At 42.9% G+C, this 17,772-nt stretch overlaps 1 protein-coding gene across 4 annotated transcripts in view; it reads left to right on the top strand.

Annotated features, from left to right (window-relative positions):
* LOC133270495 (contactin-4) overlaps positions 1-17,680 on the top strand; it is a 338,999-nt gene extending 321,319 nt beyond the window's left edge. For 3 of the 4 annotated variants that reach the window (XM_061455701.1, XM_061455702.1, XM_061455703.1), the window contains 11 exons: positions 1,835-2,010; positions 4,031-4,151; positions 6,663-6,821; positions 7,536-7,685; positions 9,051-9,121; positions 10,935-11,169; positions 11,706-11,821; positions 12,282-12,468; positions 12,958-13,070; positions 14,549-14,717; positions 15,833-17,680. In XM_061455701.1, the coding sequence (XP_061311685.1) occupies positions 1,835-2,010; positions 4,031-4,151; positions 6,663-6,821; positions 7,536-7,685; positions 9,051-9,121; positions 10,935-11,169; positions 11,706-11,821; positions 12,282-12,468; positions 12,958-13,070; positions 14,549-14,717; positions 15,833-15,933 (1,598 nt within the window). In that variant the 3' untranslated portion in view covers positions 15,934-17,680. The remainder of the gene's footprint in view (positions 1-1,834; positions 2,011-4,030; positions 4,152-6,662; positions 6,822-7,535; positions 7,686-9,050; positions 9,122-10,934; positions 11,170-11,705; positions 11,822-12,281; positions 12,469-12,957; positions 13,071-14,548; positions 14,718-15,832) is intronic. The other variant, XM_061455704.1, reaches the window with a different exon arrangement.
* The last annotated feature ends 92 nt before the right edge of the window (positions 17,681-17,772 follow it).

Below are 17,772 nucleotides of genomic sequence, written 5' to 3'. Positions count from 1 at the left end.
CATAGCACCTTGTATGGTTCAGCTAAGAGATACTCTATTTTGTTAGAAGTTAAACCAAAATAGAGATGAATTAAATTTGTCCAAGATAATACAGCCAAGTCCCTGAGGACTTGATCTGAAGCCTATAGACACAGCAATGAAAACTTGTTCAGCACCTCCTGTACACTTTTGGTAAGGTCTTTGAAAACCCATGAGCACCTTCGCATTCCCTTAATTTCGGTGAGTCGTTCTGCCCAGTGCATATCTTTGTTGCTGTATCCTTATTATTTTAGCAGAGAATTAAGTAGTCAGCCAGTAGTCTCTGGAAGAAGTAGTTAAGATTTTGGATTCATATACCAGGGAATGAATAATGCTTGTAGTATTTTAGTATGACAGCTGTGCAGAATAGACTTTTGGAATAAGCAAAAATATCTGTATATGATTTTCAGACTTTTGGTCTCATTGTTAAGCAACATTTTGTCTCCTTTTCATTTCCTCTGAGGCCCTGTAGAAAAAAATTACTGCATTTTTGTCGACAGAAATGAAAGAGAAATGTTAACTTTAGAGGCAGGAGGAATTCATCAGCACAGATGAGGAGCTGAAGTTTGCATAATGCATCATGGCTCATCTTTCTGTGCCACCATTTTGCTTGTAATGCAGGACTAAAGTGAAAAATAGAAAATTAAACCAGTGGTAAAGCATCCATAGAACTCCAGCTGTGAGTAAGAGATTAGTCCTGAAGCCCAAGATGGAACTGGTATGTGCTGCTGCCCACATTTAACAGACAGAACTTGCTACATCACAGGTATCCACAGATTTGTGGGATTTCCTTTTGGTAATGTCATGTTTAGGACGATGCCTGTTCTCACCTTTCCTCTGTTTCACCTCCCCAAAATCCTTGCTCAGTTCTTGTTCAACAGGTGAGTGACATCCCATGTAAGACCACGGAGGTCCTAAGAGGTGAGTCAGTCTGACCTGCTAAGTGAGTCAGAAAGGCTACACATTAGTCAGAGGAGCTACTACACCCAGAGCCAAATTTTAGCCCAACACCTCTCTGTCTGACATTACTACAGGATTTGCCTTATTGAGGGGAAACTTTTGGCTTCCATGGTGTGAAAGGTTTGGTTGGTATTGCTCATTGTTTATGCTTTGTATGGGCCCCCCTCACACAAAAAAAAAACTACCTGGATTTAAAACATAAAACCATCCACCAGAGAACATGGCCAGTATTTAAACAAGTTTTCAATAAACATAACATAAAACAATATTATTAATCTTATCTTTCTCTTGCTAGGTCTGAGGAGATATCACTCGTGTTTTTAATATATCCTTTTTCATTCCAGTGTTGGAAATTTTACATTGAGAGAGTTTTCTTAAGGCACTGTTTGTTTTAGGAACAACAAAATAGGTTTTTTTTTATGAGCATGGTGAGAGCAATGTAGGACTGTGAAACAAATCTCTGAAGTAAGAAGATTCAAATAAAATCATCTCTGATCTGCAAGCTTTAAAAATAAAAATTAACCAAACCTTTCAGACCTGCTGCGCTCTTTCCCAGCCTTTTCTTTCTTCCTTGTTCATCAGGATGGTGGCTAGAAGAGGATTCTGGAGGATTTATTGATAGTATTTCAGTCCAACAACTAGAGAATGGTATTGGAGGATAAAATCAGAGATGTGACTGCTGCTTGTTGCATTAAGGATCTTCCTAAGTGATTACTGGAAATTTTCAAGTTCTGGTGGCAATGCTGCAGTTGCGGTAGACTGCTTAGCATCTTTCTCAGCTCTGCATGTCCCTCCATGTCTCAGGAGGACAGGATTAATGCTTTTTTTTCCCCTGTTTTTTCTTTGTTGTTTGTAGATCCGACCAGGGTTATGGTGTCACCTTTCAGCATGGATGTCACTGTTGGAGAAAGTATTGTCTTGCCTTGTCAGGTATCTCATGATCACTCACTAGATATCATGTTTACCTGGTCATTTAATGGACACCTGATAGACTTCGAAAAAGATGGGGATCACTTTGAAAGAGTTGGAGGGGTAAGTATTAATACTAAAGTAATCTCCTTGCAGTAATAAAAGTAAGGAACATAGAAAAAGAGCTCCTAATAGAAGGAAAGAACTTGCCTAAGTTGATAGTAGATGTTATCTTGTGTTTTATAGACTGAGATGATGAATATTGCCAATATACTACTTCATTATAGTTAGTGTAGAATTTTTATGATTTCTTAATGACATTAACTAAAATCTGCTCATGTGAACGATGTGTTAACATTGCAGTGGAATGTATGTCAGAAGACCTGTAATATGTTTTCTCATTGCAAAACTAAATGCCTTTTCATCAAGGAAGTAGTCTATAATAGTTTTTCTCTGGCTGTAACAATAAAAGAAATGTAAAATATAGCAGTTGTAGAACTTTGTATTTATGCAGAAAATAGTGGAAAAATCAGAGGATATCCTCAAATTTGTTTAGGCAGTGTTTGTTGGCATGCCTATCTGTGTCCTCCTCTTGTGACCCCATGCTCAGAACAAGTATTTTCCTCAACACAAAATAATCCACGTGGTATCACCAACCATCAGAGATGACATTTCTTTTCAGTATTATCTGTGCACAGTCCCTGGCAGTGTCACACTGGTATCTTTGGGTTGTTGTGTGTTTATGGAAAAGCCCATTGGTACCCACTTACAATGCAAACTTGTGCAATGTGCAGAGAATTGTTTATTGGAATGTTGAAAAGGTTGGACTTGATGATCTAAAAGGTCTTTTCCCAACCTAGTTGAATCTATGATTCTATGGTTCTATGTTCATGGGAATCTGATAGCTAGAAGAGTCAGATGTGAAATGATGGTTAGACTGCCCATTAAGTACAGCCCTGGCCACACTGTTGCTCAAGGTCATAATCAAGTGGCAGGTATGGAGAAGAAGTAGTATGTAGATAGGAGTTACTTTCCATTGTTAGGAGAAAGGAAAATCTGCTTGGGTAAGTTGTCATTTTCTGCCTTTCCAGGGAGGTTTAGGATGAGACAGCCCATGGCAAGGTAAGGGTGTCTATGATGGCCCCTCCCTGCTTGATTTTCTCTGCTGGAGGTAGAAAACTGGAAGAGGTTTTGCATGTTTCTCTGAGGGAGGTTTTATAGAGACACATGCTCTGCTGGATCTAAGCAGCCTGGCAGTACGTGTTTCCTTTTGTCAGGAGTGAAATTTAATGCTGAAAGGAAAAGGAAATACAATCTACAAGCCTTGCTGTTATCCCTACAAAAATCATTGAAAGATGCATTTAAAGATTGGTGCCTATGGCACACATCAGCAGCAACAGATTTTTCTGGCGGCTGTGCCTGATTGGCCTGCAAAGCTAAAATTGCAAACTTTATTAATATTCTTTAGTTAGAAAGCCACAATCACAAGGGTACTCTGAGATTTCTAATATATTGAATGCTTTGTGTCTCGAGAAGAATTTAGAGTTTTCAGCTTCCTGTACGTACAGAAACCTAATTAGTTCTATTCAACAGTTAATCAGACATGCACTTGGCGTTTGGAAAACAAATTACCGCTGTTAGGTGATACAAGATTTCCTCGGAGAGTGCTGTTCTCATGATCTTTAGCACAAAAACGCCGGGCAATCAAAATGCTGGCCGTAGTACAAAGCCATGAAACTATTGCAGATGTCTCATAATTTGGGCTGGTTTTCACTTGTGAAATAGATGTAGACACAACTTGGGTATGTGAATACCAGAGAGGCTATAAACTGGATATCCAGAGATAAAAGAGGAATCAGAGCGAACCTGCCCTACGTAAGCTTTGTCACATTGTTTTAATGGGGAAACTGCTTAACGGTCCCAAACCAGGCTCCCCTGCCCCTTGTCAGAGCCATAATTTTAGGACGCTCCCGCTCTTACCTTCAAGGCAGACACATATAATTTTAATAGGCCACGGCTTGCATTACTAATGTTTTCATCAGCCAGTGTAAAGTAAATCCATTAGTCACAGTGTCCTTCATGTGATAATGATGTTTAGCGCTCATTAAAAAGTAATTGTAACCACTTTTCCCTACTTTATCAGCAGGATTCAGCTGGTGATTTGATGATCAGAAGCATCCAGCTGAAGCATGCTGGAAAATACGTCTGCATGGTGCAAACAAGTGTGGACAAGCTATCAGCTGCTGCAGACCTCATTGTAAGAGGTATTTGAATTTTGTTACTGTTGTTGTTGTAAAATCTCTTTTTGATTTTTTTTTTTTTCCTACCTTCTGCTGCTGGTAAGACAGTTCCTGGGCTTGAAGATATTCATTGGGATCCCAGCGCCTTGTAATTAGTCTCAGAAATGAGCTCTAAATACACACTGGGTTTCACAATATGTTTTCAAACAGTGCATATAAAGATGCTTTCATACATACTTAGAGAACAGACACGCAACACAGATAAACACGCTAGTACTTGTTTGTGTCCTGAATGCAAAACTTGCATCAAGTGAGCTCGTTTAATTGATGAACTGCACAGCAGAAATAGTATCCAGCTTCTTCACTGCATTTCTGCTAAACAGTTTTGTTCCTTTTCTAGAATAAATATGATTTAGTAACTTCACTGATACATCAAGTTCTGTGCCTTACCCTACACAGGTGACTTTAACAGAGATGCAATCAGTTAACCTGAGTCTGTATCCTTACAATAAATATGATCTATATTTTTCTGCTTGTTAGCTCTCAGGAAAGCAAAATTTGGTGCTGCTCAGTACCTGCTGCCCTCAGTTCTCATAGACCCCAAGAAAATCATAGTTTGCACGTTCTCCATATAATGTAAGTTCTCAAGCAGCTCAGTAAAAGAGAGGAAAGCATGAAAAAGAAGTAAGAAATTCCCTCTTTATCAAAGCTGTGCCAGAGTAAAATGTGCAAGATTAGAACTGAACTTCCATTGAGAAATGTGCCCTTGTCTCTAGCTGGGTGTTCTGTTACCCTCATAATACTGTTATGCTTTTCACCATGTTTCCCCCATAGGTGCATGAACACAGACATTCTTAGCCCTGTGCGGCACAAAGCACTGGCTCCCTGGAGGCAGCAGAGCTGCTGCTCTCCTCCCCAGGAGGTTGCTCCCTATTACACTAACTCACAGGTTTTGTTGCAGCATGGTTTCAGATTAATTTTCTGTCGTTTTGCACAACCATTTCAAAACAGCCTCCACTGGGCACCTCGGTTGGGTAATTTCCTTACTAGTGCCTCTGTAAACAAGCATGAGGAACATTGCATTCTCACAAGAAAATGACCCTTGATGATGGTAAAAATACTGATCTTGTCACTCCCTGAAAACATCAGTGGGGGCATCTCTGTCTAGGCCAGTGGCCCCATGGCTACGCTGAGAGTTGTGCTGTATTATCTCGCCACCAGCATGAAAGTTGGCAAGTATCACAAGGCTGTGAGAGCGGAGGAGGGGTGAATGACTGATGCGTAAATAGATCTTTCTGAATAATTTTTAGAGTTTTTTAAATATTGGAGTTATGTCAGATTAATAAGAGACTAGATACTGGAATAAAAATGAATTATTTATGTCAGGGAATATCAAAGGAGAGCACACAGAAGTGACCCCTGGCACTGGTACACACAGATCAGGCCACTTGCCCAGGGTGGAATTTTCTCACGCCATCAGAACAGAAGCACGTGTCTGTCAGCAGCCCTGGAATACTTGCTAAATCAATAACTGATAAGTTTTCCCTCTCTTTCCCTGCTGTAGCCTGCACCCTGCAAAGAAGGACATTCTGAAATGTGGGGAATAACCATGGCTATTCCAAGACATGAAGTGAGGACAGGTTTCAGCCTCTGCCAAGCAGCGGGATTAATTTGTGAAGCATACAGTGCGATTTCATTTCTCTGGTATAACTTGCAGCGCAGGACCAAAGGAGCTGACTGCTCTGTGAGGCTGTGTTGAGTGGCTGCTCCCCCCAGCAAAAGAATTTAAAGTTTTAATTTCTGAGAAATTAAATCCGGCTAGACCTGCTGAAACTTTCCTTTTAAAGGCAGGATGTTGGAAGGTTTTGGGGTATTTTTAGATATTTAAACACATCCATCTCTCAGAATATCGTATGAGAATAATTTTAGACCACAGAGTGAGTTGCAAGAGGAGAGTTTGCTGCTTGAGGTGGTTCTTTTGGGTAGGGACTTCACCTGAGGTACCTCTGCTGAGAGAAATGGCTGTATGATACAGGAGAGAGGTATTCTTTCCTATGTACATCCCACTGTTTAGAAAGGACCCAGCAGTGAAGCAGAAAATATTGGTCCCTACTCAGACATGATGCTACCTACAGGCAGGTCCTTTGTTCTTCTCCAACCTCTGAGTGCATCCAGGCTGCAGCCAAAAACCACAGTTGTATATTGGCCACTTCTAAAGCAGAAGATGTGAGATGGCAGAGCTGATCCTGAGCACTGCAACGAGTGCCTTACTCTGTATGGTAGCTCAGGTCTGCCATGGGGCTCGGTACACGTGGAGCACCTGGGGGCTGCAGGTGAAGCCGGTGATCTCTGAATCTGTGTATCTCCCCTGTGCCTCCAAATCTAGGCATCTGCTAAATCACAGCTAGGGCTGCACTTATCTCCTCTGCAGGGACTCAGTTGCCACTGTCCTGAGTAAGGGAGGAAGACCACAGCGCTGCTTCCTCAAGTCACTGCAAAGCCTTAAGCACCCCTCTCCTTTAATTCTTCCAACAGGTCCCCCAGGTCCACCAGAAGCTGTGACAATAGATGAAGTCACTGACACCACCGCTCAGCTGTCCTGGAGGCCAGGAGCAGACAACCACAGCCCTATTACAATGTATGTTGTGCAAGCAAGGACCCCCTTCTCAGTGGGATGGCAAGCAGTGAGTACAGGTAGGTCCATTGCCCTACCTGGAAAACATCCATCAGGACCCATGCATCGGCTGAGCAGAGCAGCTCTGCACTCTGAAGTGAAAAGTAATTTGCCTGGCTGCAGGGCTGGTCTTATTAACTAGTTTCAAGTTTGGCAACCCAAAGATTTAGAGTCCAGTCTGCGCTATTACTCATCCATTTTTCTCATGAATGTTTAAGGGAAAACAGAATGAATTCCTATCTTTTGTTGCTGCTCTGGAGATATACAACAGTAATTGTGGTCTATAAAGACATCCCTCAGGGACAGACTGTGTCATCTGGCCTATCTTTAAGTAGAATTATTTTCCTGATAGAGGGAAAAATCCCATGATGTAATTTCTCTTTCCGTCCAAGGTTAATTTTGTTCCAGTAGCCATTAACTAGAGGGAACAGCGTGTTTTAAAAAGAGAAAAATAAAACCCCTTTAAACCTGTTGTCTTGACATTTTGTTTTCAAAAAGTGGCAATTTAGGCAAAACTCAGTAAGAGCTGGAATTTCTGTGCTAAAAGCACATGTTTTAATGCTGCCTCTTCTTTGCAGTTAAAAAAAAAAATAGAAAAAAAAGAGAAAATGCCTATCAATCCTTATTCACGTTGTATTTACATTTAAGGGTATCAGGTATGCATGGCCTTTTCACAGCATCTTTAATACTTTGGGTGGGTTTCATTGCATTCCTGACTCATGTTTGTCTCCTAGTTCCAGAGATCATCGATGGCAGGACGTTCACAGCAACAGTGGTGGGCCTGAACCCTTGGGTCGAGTATGAATTTCGAGTAGTGGCTGCCAACCTGATTGGGATTGGAGAGCCCAGCAGACCTTCAGAGAAGAGAAGAACTGAGGAAGCTCGTAAGTAGTGGTGGGCAACTGAGTTAAATCTTGTCAAATAAATGCTCATCAGTGCTAATGGATGTGTTGCACTGGAGGAAGCTGAGGAGCGCTTTATGTGCCCATAGCTCTCCTCCCTCATGGCATGTTATTTGTGTGCACAGAATAGGCAGGGGAAGTTGTGGATCTCCTGATGGGCTCTTTTGCTCACTTCATGGTGTCTGGAGTATGAGAAGACTTCATGTCCTTTTCCTGCAGAAAGCAATGATTTTCCACAAAAGATATTTGGGCGGGTTTTTTGGAAAATGCTACCCAGTATCCACTGATGAGAGAGATGGACTCTGAAACAGTCTTTCTGGTTTCCCATGATCAATCTGATGGAAGGCATCAGGGAGTCTTCATCAGGAACTTCAGTGATAGAACAAGGGGTAATGTGTTTAAACTTAAACAGAGGAAATACAGTTAGATATAAGGAAGGAGTTCTTTACTGTGAGGGTGGTGAGGCACTGGAATGGGTTGCCCAAAGATGTGGTGAATGCTCCATCCATGGTGGTGTTCAAGGCCAAGTTGGGCAGAGCCTTGGGTGAAATGGTCTAGTGTGAGGTGTCCCTGCCTGCAGTAGAGGAGTGGAACTCAATGATCTTAAGGTCCTCTCCAGCCTTAAGAGCTATGAAGCTCTGGAACAGACTACAGCACATTGAGAGCAGGAGTTTGAGCTTCGCAACTGCAGAGTCAGCAGTCTGTTGATGCTGGGAGCTTCTCTGGTTCTTGGAGTAACTTTGACCTCACCCTGTGGGTCATCAGTGTTGCAGCAATCATCTTGGGCTGCCCTGTGAGCTGGATTATTTCAGAGACTTACTGAAGGCTGCTCTTAAGCACACCACTACCTCCTAGAACCACACGGTTTCTGCTGGCTGCTGCAGGCACAGCATAACCATGAGAGCTTTAATGCTCCTTCATGCTGTCCCTGTCTTGTGACCTGGCAGAAAGGGGTCACAGCAAGGTATAGACTCAGCATGTGGTTGCAGGGATATGTGTTTAGGCTATGGGAAACCCCTGGTAAGTGGCTCCTTTGTTATCCTTCAGGCTGTAATGGAATAGAATATGAAATAGGAAAACAAAAGCCCTTTTTCATGGACGATAAATGTTTAAACTAAACAATTAGTGACTGAACACACCAGTTAATTGGCATACTTTTAATATACTATTATTGACATACTTTTAATATGCTGTTTGCCATGGCAAATTAGGCATTTCCTAATAGTGTTTCTGTTACCCAGCAGGGGCAGGCCAGCAGAGTTCTGTTGCTGTGTAGGTCTGTTCCATTTCAATGCGCTTTTCTGGTTTCAAAGTTGCCACTTGCATCTTCTGCATCTTTTTTTGCAGTTCCTGAAGTGACCCCAGCTAACGTCAGTGGAGGTGGAGGGAGCAAGTCTGAGCTGGTCATTACTTGGGAGGTAAGTGGAGTCCAAACAGAGGCGAACATTAATATGGTCCTGACCTAAATGCACCTTTTCACCCTGCACCAGTGAAGGTTCTGTAGATTTCAAATGGCTTGCAGTAAAAAAGCCCAGATTGTGTGATAAAAATAACAGAGCTAAACCTCTTCCCCTCCCCAGGCCCCTGTGCAGGGAAGCCAGCAGAGAAGTGCTGTGCAGGGGACCACGGGGAACACATCGTTGCTTGGACCCAAGCTCAGTTCCCCCGACTCTAAGCACATCTGTACTCATATGGCAAAACACAGATGGGCAGGAACCACCTGAGGGATAAAACGGAGTTTGTGAGGCCAGACATGGAATGTCCTGACCCGGCTGAGAATCCTTGTGGCTGGCTCCCAAGCTTCATCCTTCATCCCTGTGCTGGGATATATGGCAGCAAATAGTTAAGAGCACAGTGCGTTGCATGCTGGCTTTCATCACTGCTAATGAAAGCCAGCAAGAGGAGATGCAGAGATGAAAAATGTTTAATATTCCTTAAGGCAGCTGGGGTTAGAACTTTAGTCATTTGTCTGCTCGTATTTTCATGTTACAATGCGATGCAGCTGGCATATTTTTCTGAATAATGAACTTCACTGGACACGCTAACACTTCCACTTAGCTCTATTTCTGACCAAGCTGGCAGAATGAATCACCAGAGATATTTTTAAGGTTATTAAAAAACTATAAATGGGATTTTGTCCTTACCACACAGCTCAATGTGCTAAATTTCCTCCTCTGTTGGACTAATTAGCTACGCTGTGTCTCCTATAGATACTGCAATATGTTTCAAAAACACACATGGCAAGAACATCAGCCATTGACTTGAGACGTAATTTGCACAAAATATAATTAGTATTTTGATAGAACAGTCAGTTTAGTCTTTTAAATGTCCAGAGGCCTTTTCTTTATGTTCTGGTGTATTTTTCAGGATTTTCGGTACAGAGAAATAAGCAGTCACCGAAAAGTAACCCCTTCACGTGCTTAAGCACCATGGACATCTGTGGGAGAGGGGCCCATAATTAGAGACTATTTTAATACATCGAAGATTTGGGGTTCGATGCAGCTTTTAGGGGGCTGCAAGGCTGAGGGTAGGAAGCATCAGTGTATCCAGAAGTGACAAGGAGGTGACAGGTTGCTTCTTCTAGCGGTTACCTAGCACTTACCTGCCCTTCTCCATCATGTTTGTTACAAGTCACTCCCTGCCATCATGGTCTATTTACAGGTCATGTCACACAGGACGCAGAGAGTTAGCTGGCCTGGTCTGGGTCACTGTGTGGCAACAGGCCAGCAAGGGATCACCAGCCCCATGCTGTCTGGGACATTGTGAGGATGTGTTTTTCAGGGCTTCACGTGCAATTCCAAAGACATGAGAGCAGCTGCATGTGTATTGGGAAATCAGGAATCATGTCCTTAGTTCAGCCCAACAAACCTCAGGCCTTTGGTCATTGCAGTGCCTGGAATTACTGACATTGTTACTGGAGGCTCCATCTAGCCAGTGAGGAAGGTGGGCGTCTACAAAGGTGAATTAAGTCTTAGGTGAAGTGTCTTCTGGAGGTGCTTCTTTCACCCCTGCCTAGAGGGAGCTTGCAGAGCAGGAAGGCTCTAGCACAGACAGGATGGGATGAATTCAGGTTAGATGCAAAGCAGGACTCAAGCCACCTCCCATCTCCAATGCTCTGTCTAGCACAGTAGCTTTAGAAGGACGCAGAGGCGTTAGCCAGCATGCAGGCAGGGAGATAAATGCATGGCACTGCTGACAGTGCTGTTTCTCCCATGGTCTGCCTGCCCACAGACAGTGCCTGAGGAGCTGCAGAACGGAGGCGGCTTTGGGTACGTGGTGGCCTTCCGCCCCTTTGGCACCGTCAGCTGGATGCAGACCGTCGTGGCCTCCCCAGATGCCGCCAGATACGTCTTCCGCAACGAGACCTTGCCGCCCTTCTCCCCCTATGAAGTTAAAGTGGGGGTCTACAACAACAAGGGGGAAGGGTCATTCAGCCCCGTGACCGTCGTCTACTCAGCAGAAGAAGGTAGAGCCAGGAGCCCACCCCACCGCCTCTCCCTCCTCCCTGCTGCTAGACATGGAGGGGGTTGGCCGGGTCTGAAAGGGTTTTGTATCCACCTTGACATATCCTTTGATACCTAATCCTTGCTCTGATTTATAATAAATGGCGAGCCGTGATTAATTCTTTTCATAGTCATTAAAATAACATTAATCGTAATGAAATCTTTTGATATTAATGGAAAAGTAATATGTAATCTGGGAAGAATTCCTCCGAGATTTGGAATGAATTAATGTCCACTGATTAGAAAATGTTCCCTCTTGTCCTAATTACAGTACATGGTATCCTGGGTTGAGTTTAGTAATGACATCTTATTATTTCTTAGGTAGAGGAGCGGTGCTGTCTGCCAGAGGCTGACAGGCCATTGTTATGAAATGTGGAAGTTTATTTTGGTCGCATGCTTCTTTTCTCATGCAATAAAGAAAATAAATCCCTTGAAGTCTGGGACTAATTGAACATAAAAGTGAGAACTCTGTGTTTTATTTTTAACTCCTCTTATGCAGAGCCAACGAGACCCCCAACCACTGTTTTGGCCAGAAGTCTTTCTGCCTCAGATGTTGAAGTTTCTTGGGCTCCCCCTTGGGAAAACCAGCACAAAGGAAGAATACAGGGATATGAGGTATGGAAACACAACACAGCCTCAGTACTAAGCCTTAAAGAGAAACAGAGATACATCACAGGCAGTCATTGCAGTGCTGCTCCTGCCGGCCATAGGGTATGTGGGTTCCTGTGGTGTATTTGGTTCCTTTTATCTCTTCAATATGTGGAGATTTCTGTCACACGGTAAATAATTATACATCTTTCTGTGTGTGATCTGGCTGAAAATTGAGAGCAGAGGTTGCTGAGAGAAATCTGCATGAAAGTGCTTCCATGGCCAGGCAGTGTCTGAGGTGCTGGGGAGGGAGCACTGCAGTCAGGCGGGTGTTTCTAGCTAGGACCAAGAAAGCATTGTAGCAGGGTGCAAGTTCTGTCCCTATGGCTCTTGCACTTTGGGCAGCAGTGCCACAGTTAGTGCTGGAAACGACAGGTGTGCCAGCCTGTAGCTGGAGATAAGCACACGTACCTGCTCTGCTTCTCAGGTCAGATGTTGGAGACATGACGAAAAGGAAGAGAACGCAAAAAGGATTCGGACGGTTGGCAATCAAACATCTACAAAAGTCAGCAACCTGAGAGGCAACGCGCTGTACCACTTGGCAGTCAGGGCGTACAACACGGCTGGGACCGGCCCCTCTAGTGCCGCAGTCAATGTCACCACCAAAAAGCCACGTGAGTGTCTGCAAGGATGGGGGCCTCTTGCCTGGGAGGCTTTCTGCTTGTGCTCTCCTCTCTCATTTTCAGGCTTTGCTGAGTCTGAAGGAGCTGTCAGGCTTTTCTTTGCTGGGTTTTTGTGCAGAAGACTTAGCAACCGCCTTTTATTTTTTGTGAGGCTCTTCCCCGTGTTAAGTAAGCAGAGCATGCAAAACTGAATCACAGCTGTGCAGGCAAATTAAATATTTATCTCGTCGTTCAAGAGGGCTTTCTTCTTTTGGTCTCAGGCATGTTGAGCAACTGACCGAATCCTTTTTCATTTAGAGCACTGTGTTGTGTCACACCTCTGTGACCTTGAGGACACAGAGCAGTGAAACAGCTCATCAGCTTTCCAGAGTGATAGGGCTCTAGGCATGCTCAGCAATGGTGGGGGAAGCCTTACTGGGAGGGATCCAACAGGAAAACATTGCTCCTTAATAATACAGTGCTGTGTATACTCTTATATAGCACCGAGTCAGCCCCCTGGAAACATCATATGGAATTCATCTGACTCCAAGATCATACTGAACTGGGACCAAGTGAAAGCACTGGATAACGAGTCAGAAGTGAGAGGCTACAAAGTGAGTATTTTGTTAGCACAGGCAGCCGGACAACACTGCCCTCCACCAGCTCACTCATCACTCCCTGATCCTGCAGCAAATCCTCACTAAGCGTAGCTGTCACTGGGTTCTGGTATAGGGCTACAGGGAACATTTCCATGAATACAGTGTCGAGTAGGGGTTTATAGTAAGACCAGACAAGGCATTTTTCATGGTACTTACATGGTTTTCCAGAAACAGAGGTCATATCTGTATAGAGTGAGTACCTTCTCAGCCTACAGACCTCAACCTGCTCCTTCCCTGAGAAGCTCCTACCTGCAGGACTGCTCTCCTGCCTTCGGTGGAAACCTTCCAAAGGCTGTAGTTGACTCCTTAATTGCAGACAAATAAAATGCTTTTTTAATAGCTCCCATTTTCTTTAGAAAGCAAAGCGAAAAGGAAAAGAAAGAGCATCCTCATTAGAAGCAGTTTTAATAGGGTATAATTTAACCGGAGAGAAATCTTGGGAAAAATTCAGCTCTGTCACCTTCCACAAGGGTTTAATTTGGCCTAAAGAAGACATCGGTGTACAATTGCCAGCCATTGTCTTGAGGGTTGAGTCGTGCAAGCATTTCCCACCACAGCTTGAAATGATGAAGAGCCTGGACATGCTTTGTATTTTGTTCACAATCTGGAATGCCAGCGGCATTGGCTTTACCAGCCTGTACCAGCTCTCCTGAATTTCTGCACTAGCTTTTAAGTATCTCTGGTGCACTGTATCAGATTATCAAAAAGAAGTAATTCCTCGGGGTTTTTAGTTAAAACCTCAGATGAATCTCAGCAGTTTGGACCAACTTTTCACTACGTATTTTAGGTTTGAAATGCAAATTAAGTTGTCAATTGAAAGAGGATGGGAGAGATTCATCACCCTGAAAAAGCAAACCCTGTCTAGTGGGTTTCTAAGAAGCCCTCTTTTAACTTACTGATGGGATAGCACAGCCAGACTGATTTCTTTCCTGAACCATAGCAAAACATTGCCCATTTTTCATCTTTTTTTCTGGCATTTGTCACAATTTTTGATCTAAATTAGTAAAATTCCCAGATCTTAGAAGACCATTCAAAAAAAATCATTTATTCTGGGAAGCCATTTGTGGCACCGCATCAAATACCTCAACCTAGTTCCCTGAAGAAACATAATAATGAGTTTCTGGCCTCTATAAATTAGCCTTGGGATTTATTTTAGCTTCATAAAGTTAAAGATTTCATGAAGGTGCTCCCCCAGCTACCTGTGCTGTTTGGTACTGCACATGGGCATCACCCTCCTCCCGGTGTCACCTCCCCACCCCAAGCACTGTCACTGCTGTGCTGAGTCCCCAGCAAAACCCCAGCAGCCCCTCTGAGACCAGGCCATGTGTCTGACCATCAGAGGCAGGGAAAGAGCAGCAGCAGATCTGGACGACCTTGGGGCAATGGCCATCTCTGCCATTTCTGCCCCCTTTTCTCTCTCCCCTTTGCTGCAGGTTTTGTACAGGTGGAACAGGCAGAGCAGCACATCTGTAATAGAAACGAATAAAACCTCCGTGGAGCTCTCGCTGCCATTCGATGAGGACTACATCATCGAGATAAAGCCGATCAGCGATGGGGGTGACGGCAGCAGCAGTGAACAAATCCGAATTCCAAAGATATCAAGTAAGGATGGGAGGAACCAGGGTCCCGCATGGGCGCTCTGGGATCCCCAGTCCCTCTATCCCTGCTGTTGGGGCAGACCTGCTTCACCCCGTCACTGTTTTCACCTAGAAGCAGGATGAAGCAGAGAAGGGCCGGGCTGTAAGTCTGGCCATTTCCCAGGCAGGGAGCTGAAACCCAGACTTACCTGGGACCAGTGGTCACTCTGGCCCACATTTCTGATTTCATACTGAATCAAGATTAAACCATAAGAAATGCCATCATAAGTAGTTATATTTGTATTTTTCTAGACACTTTTCACTCTCTTACTTCCCTACTCGTATATATGTACAATATATTGTTTCACTGCAATTCACTGTAACAAAATATCAAATGCAGTGTATAGAGGTTTTAAATTTATAAGGCTACTGTATAGCCATATTCCATTGTGTGTTGGATACATAAATATGTATTTAGGGAAATGAGGTTGTGTAGAAGAACAAACAGGCAAGAGAGTATTTTATTACACAACATTGCTTTTGCAAAATCTCCATGTCCCATCTTCCATTAATAATGCCACAGTTTATAAGCTGCATTAAATCAGGAGCCTCTGCAATGCAGGAATATGGCATTAAAATTACAGCAATGTAAAAAACCCTGAGTGAGATCAGAATTCTCTTCACCATGGTTGTACACTGTGGCTATATAAACCATACAGAGGAATTTAATCAGCAGACACAGGAGAGGTAGGAGAGGAGGAACACATGCCAGTTCTTATTTGGCTCAGCACAGTGGGCACAGGTACACAGCTCCTCCGGGATGCGGATTGCTCCAGGCTGGTGCCATAAGGAACAGCTTGAATGTAGTACAATTGTAAGAAAAATAAAATAATAAGTAAACAGGCCCTGAAGTAATACAATTGTAAGTAGCCTCAACACAACAGCAGCAGGAATTTGAGTTCAATGGAAAACTCAGTTAGAGAGGTGAAGTGCAGTGAAAAGGAGGTTATGTGGGGTCTGACCTCCCGGCCACCACCACACTTCCTTGGAGGAGCCAGAATTAATCTCTTGGGTTTGGGGTTAATGAGGGCTGCTCTTGTCACCACTGGCTCATTTTCTCCCCCTCTTTCCTTTGCTCAGATGCATACGCAAGAGGATCCGGCTCATCCACCTCCAATGCCTGTACACTGTCAGCCATCAGCACGATAATGATATCGCTCACAGCTCGCTCCAGTTTATGACAAAAATCACATAAAGGACTTCTCGTTTATAATATAAGCAACATTTAGCTAGTTGTTTTGAAGACACCCAGTACTAAGTAATATTGTGGTTTGAGTACATCTTACTACTGGAAAAATGTTTATGCTTCTTTAGGAATGGCATTATACAGTACTTCCTCAAAGCAAATATAGCTTTGTCTGAAGTTTCCTTGGAAACTCTGCAATGCACTGAAAACATCTGTAATATGATGTTACCAAAGCAGTTTACATATGTCCTTATATGCATATTTTTTATTATATATTTAGTGTTTTATAGAATTTTTTAAAGTTAACATATGATGTAGATATTAATTTTTCCTCTGCTATAAAATGCTATGGACGACATTACCATGGAAATATTGTTTGGAATTTTTTCCTTTCTGATGGAGAGTTCAACGTTGTTCATAGTAAATTGGCTGCAACTTTACTGTACAGTTTTACAAGGCTACACAAGGCAGAACTGTTCCAGATTGGGTTTGTAATGCGGCTATAGTTAACTGGCAGTTATGATGAGTCTTGTGTTGAATCAAGTGCTTATAACACACAAGATGTTGCATTTTATTCAGAGGTCTAAGCAAGTCAAACTCTAAATACTCAGTAAGAACACTATAACCTTGAAAAAGTACATGAAATTTGGTTGCTTGTGGACTACAGGACATGTAGCTAATATTCTGGCATTGTGCAGCAAGGGTCCATTTTACTGTCTTGAAATAGCTTTGTCTTTATCATGTGTAGCATTAAATTGGGTAGGAATGAAGATACTGCAAAGGTGCGATCTCTGCCTCAAGTGACAAAAAGGAACCTGAAGGAGCAATCCGACAACATGGTTCTCACCTTTGGGTGTAAAGCCAGTGAAGGCCACCTCACTTTGGGAATTTTATTCCAAGGAAATCAGGATACAGCGACCCCGAGATGTAAAAGCTGCTCTGGGCTTGTCCAAACACGCGCTGCTTTCCACGTGCATTGGAATATAACTAATCATCTTTCATATGCCACCGTGTAGAAAACTCTTGGGAAGTCCGGTCTGGACCAGGAGCCTCAGAGGAGCTGTGCCGTGCTTCAGGGAGGTGTGGGTAGTGCATGGCAAGGTGGGATCTCTGGTAGTTCTCTCCTAAGAAGTCCGTGTTTCCTTATGAAAACTCTTCATAGGCACCTGAGGTAAAATAGAGTCACGCCGGAAAACGACAATATCCACAGCAAAATAATTCTTCTTAAGAGAAGGACCATTTGTTACTATGGGGTAATTTTGTAAGTTCACTCAGATGGGATAATGCTAGTCAAAGGAAATGGAATTTTCTATAAAATTTTCAAGTTTAAATGCGCTGCAGTGGTATATTATTACTTTTTTTTTTTCCTGATAGCTTGAATTTGCCTGTAACTTGTCTTTTTTGCTTACAAAATAATACAGTTAACTTTTAGACCTTCTAAATATATTTATTCAGTAACTCATAATCAGGATTCCACTTGTGTAAAAGTCAGGGGTGTTGACCAGAGAAATATTGTCAGTATTTCAAGCTGTGTTCCTTTCTTAGTTTGATATGGTTACTTCTATGTAAAAAGTAAAAGTAAGAAAAAAACAGAAAAAAACTACAAAACCAAGAAAAATGGAACAAAAAAAAAAGAAGCTGCTGTAGTTTTCTCCCCAGTGTAAATGATATTTATCAGTGATCTAGCAGATGTAATCTTTTTTTAAAGGTATTGGTAATAAATATTCTGTCATTTGTAAAGATACCTGTCTTCCAGGAGCATTTTTCCTCCGTGTTTCATTCTGCCCAGTAACAAACTTCATCACTGCAGTAGCTAGTGCCTGCTGAGATGGTC

This window comes from Pezoporus flaviventris, unplaced genomic scaffold (genome assembly GCF_033815535.1).
Source record: "Pezoporus flaviventris isolate CSIRO_AGI_PZ_B2104156 unplaced genomic scaffold, CSIRO_AGI_Pfla_v1 ptg000021l, whole genome shotgun sequence".
NCBI classification, from domain to species: Eukaryota; Metazoa; Chordata; class Aves; order Psittaciformes; family Psittacidae; genus Pezoporus; species Pezoporus flaviventris.
This window is presented reverse-complemented; position numbering and strand designations above follow the sequence as displayed.